The sequence below is a fragment of the Sitodiplosis mosellana genome, unplaced genomic scaffold (genome assembly GCF_009176505.1).
Source record: "Sitodiplosis mosellana isolate CC-2019 unplaced genomic scaffold, AAFC_SMos_1.0 Smas_scaffold_1489, whole genome shotgun sequence".
NCBI classification, from domain to species: domain Eukaryota; kingdom Metazoa; phylum Arthropoda; class Insecta; order Diptera; family Cecidomyiidae; genus Sitodiplosis; species Sitodiplosis mosellana.
This window is the reverse complement of record NW_022596731.1, coordinates 1-4,453: the sequence shown is the minus strand read 5'-3', so window position 1 is coordinate 4,453 and position 4,453 is coordinate 1. Positions and strand designations below refer to the sequence as shown.

The 4,453-nt window shown below is 35.9% G+C and overlaps 2 protein-coding genes across 3 annotated transcripts; one reads left to right on the top strand and one right to left on the bottom strand.

The window, feature by feature from the left end:
• Positions 1–571: 571 nt before the first annotated feature.
• Positions 572–1,293, top strand: LOC129571159 (uncharacterized). Its single transcript, XM_055450921.1, has 2 exons — positions 572–687; positions 773–1,293. The coding sequence occupies exons 1-2, from the start codon at positions 633–635 to the stop codon at positions 1,291–1,293; spliced, it is 576 nt and encodes a 191-aa protein (XP_055306896.1). The 5' UTR covers positions 572–632.
• A 1,499-nt stretch (positions 1,294–2,792) lies between these two features.
• On the bottom strand, positions 2,793–3,866 carry LOC129571160 (uncharacterized). 2 transcript variants are annotated; one of them, XM_055450923.1, is made up of 4 exons: positions 3,318–3,866; positions 3,166–3,240; positions 2,985–3,047; positions 2,793–2,910 (listed from the first exon to the last, which is right to left on the bottom strand). In XM_055450923.1, the coding sequence occupies exons 1-4, from the start codon at positions 3,744–3,746 to the stop codon at positions 2,800–2,802; spliced, it is 678 nt and encodes a 225-aa protein (XP_055306898.1). In that variant the 5' UTR covers positions 3,747–3,866; the 3' UTR covers positions 2,793–2,799. The 2 variants fall into 2 exon arrangements, with proteins under 2 accessions (XP_055306898.1, XP_055306899.1); XM_055450924.1 differs by having other exon boundaries at positions 3,166–3,237.
• Between the last annotated feature and the right edge of the window lie 587 nt (positions 3,867–4,453).

Here is a 4,453-nt window from a genome sequence, read left to right as displayed (position 1 = left end):
TTTGACTCTTTATAAGGAAATGTGTACAAAAATAAAACTGCCAATGTATGACTGCCGTATAGCTGTACTGTGTTATTCGCTATGCACAGAGTGTATAGTTGGATAAACAAGTGTTCCGAAAATCCGGTAAAATTAGTCCAACATGGCAACTATATTTCACCGCAATGACAGAGAAGCGAAAGGAAAAAGAACAATGAGTGGCCGTTCCGAAGATACCGAGAAATCAGTTGTGACACCCGAAAAATATATATGTTGTAATGATAAATATACCACGAACAAACAAAGAGAGAAAAGGCAGTTTGAAATACTTATTAGAAATCCAATAGACAATGAGAATAGAAAAAATAATTTGCTACATTTTTAAAGTGGACATAAAATTAATTTTCTTAAAGCTTTTCAATGCTCATTACTTGATACCGCTTTAGCGTTTTTCGGGTTTGTTCTGCATATCCCAACCGAAACGCATACAAGCAAACAAGCAAACGTTTATGCGGAAGTACGGTACAAGTGTTTCCGTGAATTATGAGTAAATCAAAGTGACCGATTCTTTTCAATCGATTGCTTTGAGTGGACAGTCGCATCGTTTTCTTCCTCTTAAGTGATTATCATTGCGAAAAATATACAAAGTAGCCATGGATCCTCGTCGTTCTCGTCGTGTTAAAAATCGTGTTGAAATTCGTGAACCAGGTTTGTGTTAAGACTTTCGAGAATTTTGCATTGCAAAATTAAACCATACGAAAAAAATTCAAATTTTGGTTTGATTTTTTTCTAGAACGCACCGTGAATATCCGACTGAGTCGGGAATGTCGTGTCGAACTGAACGACATCTTGGTCGACATGACTGCATATCGAAATCGTTTGATTGATTCAACCGACAATTCAATGCCATCAACAATCGAAGTTGAACAAAGTGAAAGGGGTGCATCGGCTACAAATGATTTGGTTGTGTCTTTGGTGGACTCGGAAGATGATGACACATCGGTCATATTTGTTGAAGAGCAAGAAGCAACACCAAAAACGAAAAAAATTGCAGAACAAAACGATGAAATTTCACGGCTGAATGTTCGTGTTCGAAGTTTGCAAATCCACGTTGGGGCGTTGGAGGCTGAGCTTCGCAATAAGCAAGAAAGTAGTGACGATACCGAAATGCGAAATGTGAGTGCTACCGATCTTGGCATAACATTCGACGAAAATTGGGCCGCAAATCAAATCGAAGAATGGAGAGCAAACGGCGAGCTCGACGTTGTGTGTTCTGAATTCCAAAATTTCGTGGACAACGCACAAATTGATTGATATTCATTTTGTTATTTTAAGTGATGAAAGTACAAAAAGTTGCCATGAATAAACAAGTAAAAACATCAATCTCGAATTTATGAAAATAAATAAATGTACACTTTTAATTGATCGAAATTGATAAACTAAATCACGGTGTTTTTACTTTCCGATTTTATTTTCATGCGGGGATTTGTGTTGCGTTTTGGCTGTCGATGAAGAAGGTTTGCTTACAATTTTTGTGTTACATACTGCGCACATTTTATATACAAATTAGAACTCTTTAGTTTGTTGAGAAATAAAATACTTTTTGGAACAGAAATAGCAATCAAATATTAAAAACCAAAAGAAGACATGAGAGAACTAAATAAAAACAAAATCTTATCGTATTTTATCGTCTGGCAAGAGAGCTCATTATTCATAAGGCAAATGAACTGACCGTGCGAGCTATTTCAAGCAATTGATCATTTTCAATTTCAGAATCAGACTATTTTCGTTATTTAAAAAAGTAAACACACTTTGACACACATCGTCAGTGGATCATTGTTTGTGAACCGGAGCAATGTTTTTAGCGAATATTTCAAGGATTGAAAATGAGACATGAAACTGTTCGCTACTCTTATTCTCTTCACTCTTAAAATTGGTAACAAAAACCGTTCAATCCAATCATTAAAAAGATGATGAATATTGAGACGGATCCAAAAAAAAACCACTATTTTCGGTTGAAAATTTCCATTCGATTTCAATCCGATCTAAGACAAACACCTATACACATGCATGATTCCAGTATATTTTGCGAACACATATCTTGCTACATACTTCGCAAGCGTAACACGCTCAAACGATATGTGTATACTCTCAACAGAGACGCGGAGCCAAACCAATACCGTTGTACGTCGTTCTAGTAGCACAAATACATTTTACGCACACATTCTTCAATCGAAACGCTAACATGAAACGGGAACAATATATTGTTGTCGTTAGAGTGTGATGCAATGGTATTGGTGTGGTTCCGCGCTTCTGTTTTGAGTGTTTATACGTACACTCATCGTTCGAGAGCATTACGCTTGCGAAGTACGACGTATGCTCGCCGAATATACTGGAATAATGCGTGTGTATTAGTATTTCGCTCGGCTGTATCATCTACGAACACGCGAATACTCAAATGTATATGACTGACCGAGAGTTAGAATGGATAGAATGGAAAGAAAGAAAGAACGAATGTGAAAGAATAAAACGGCGAAATGTATTTAAATTCGATTGTCTGCGAGATAGAATGAAATAGATATAAAGTGACAGTGAATGCGGAAGAAATAAGCGGTCAAGTGTATATATAAATGTTTCGTTCGCGCATGAACACATCGAAAAAGTTGTATTCCAGAATGACGAATATCGCACAAAGCAGAGAAAAATACACAGCATACTCGGTTTCATTTCTGTCAACTTTATTCAAATTTGTGGTGTTGAGTTTCGTTTTGAAATTGGCGCTTAAAATCACACATTGCAATGATTGCATTTCAGTTTGAGCTAAAATTCATCAAATGTAAGTTTTCTGGCGATCGGCACAAGAGGTGGCGGTTCCATTCTCATGACATGTTGATGAACAACGGAATTTTCGGTCTTGGTATCGGCAATATTCTATTGAGAAAAATGTAAACAAATCGTTATGTAAACGCCATATTCAATTCGTAGAAATGAAACTGTTTACTCACGTCGACAAAGATTGCTGTTGCATTCGACTGCGATGATTTGGCATATTTTGCTTCATCATTGACCTTGCAAAACCATAATAAAATATTTCTTTTAATTTACGGCTATTCATGATTTCATTTTGTTCAAATATATCATTTTGAATATATTTCTGAAAATTATAGAAGAGAAACCAATTCTCACCTCATTGGCTGGTTTTTCGTTATGAATGCTTGCATTGATTTCAGTATTCTTGGTTTTGCTTATTTCTTTGCCCTTCTAAATCAAAAATTAAATTGTTTCGAAATGCATAAATGAATTGAAGAAGCCTTTGTGATAGAAATAGTGGTGGCTACCTGCGCTTTTAAAATATTTCCAATGGCTGTGTTAATGAGCCGGTTTAAACGGTGATAGCGCATATTTCTCTCGTCATCCTTCATTTCAATGCTTGATAATCGTTCCAAAAAAATAGCATCAAGCTTTTCTCGTTTTTCTCGTGGCATTTGCACATTTTTGTTTTGTCCACATGCAGACATCGATTTGAGTTCTTCGGTGTTTCGAAAGAGACTTTTAACGCAATTCAAAATTAGAGTGGAGTCACTGCTAATACTATTTTGCAATTTGCGCAATTTAATAATAACCTCTTTGCCAAATTCATCTTCAAAAGATTCGTATAAGAGACGACTGTCTTGGGGAAATTTTTTTTTCTCAAGAACATTGACCTTTATCTCTTTGTTAACGTAGAGTCGACACGTCTCCTTGTGCACTTTGAGTAATCCATTCATGTCGTTACGCAATTTTTGATTTTCTGTGCGTAATTTCGCGTTTTCAATTTGGAGTTGGCTTAATTTTTCTTTTAACTTTTCGATTTCAACTGAACTAAGATGATCCGAATTAACATCGGCACTTTCTTTTGTAATTTTTGGCAAAAACTGAGTGTAAAATTCGTTCGAATTTTCAGGGATTTCCACGCCACTTTTCGATTTCGGGAAAAAACTATAAATCGGATTCATAGTTTTTTTGTCGTCGCCTTTTTTGCTCTTGGCACGCATCATCTTCGATCTATTGTCAATTTACGACTAGAATGTAGTACTGATATGTAATTCTCATTGGAATACGCGCACACATACGTACAATACATATATAATGAGCGGAGAAGAGAAGTGCATGATGCAAATTATGTACGTATTTGTTGGTGAAAAAACAGTCATTATCAAATTGGTTTGATTTTTCAATCAAAATAGTGTGTAACGCTTTTCAATTCGGTATAAATAAATAACATTACATCCAACCAAGTCAGTTGAATGGCTCAATTTTCAAATTCAAATTTCAATCGATGTTTTTTTTCGTTCTCTTGTCGTTGCCATTGCTTCGTTCTGTGGTGTGTTTTTACCGCGTAGAGAACTCATATTACACATATACATACATACATATACACACGTACGACGACGACGACGACAACGACGACTGTATACACGACTTATACGGCGTG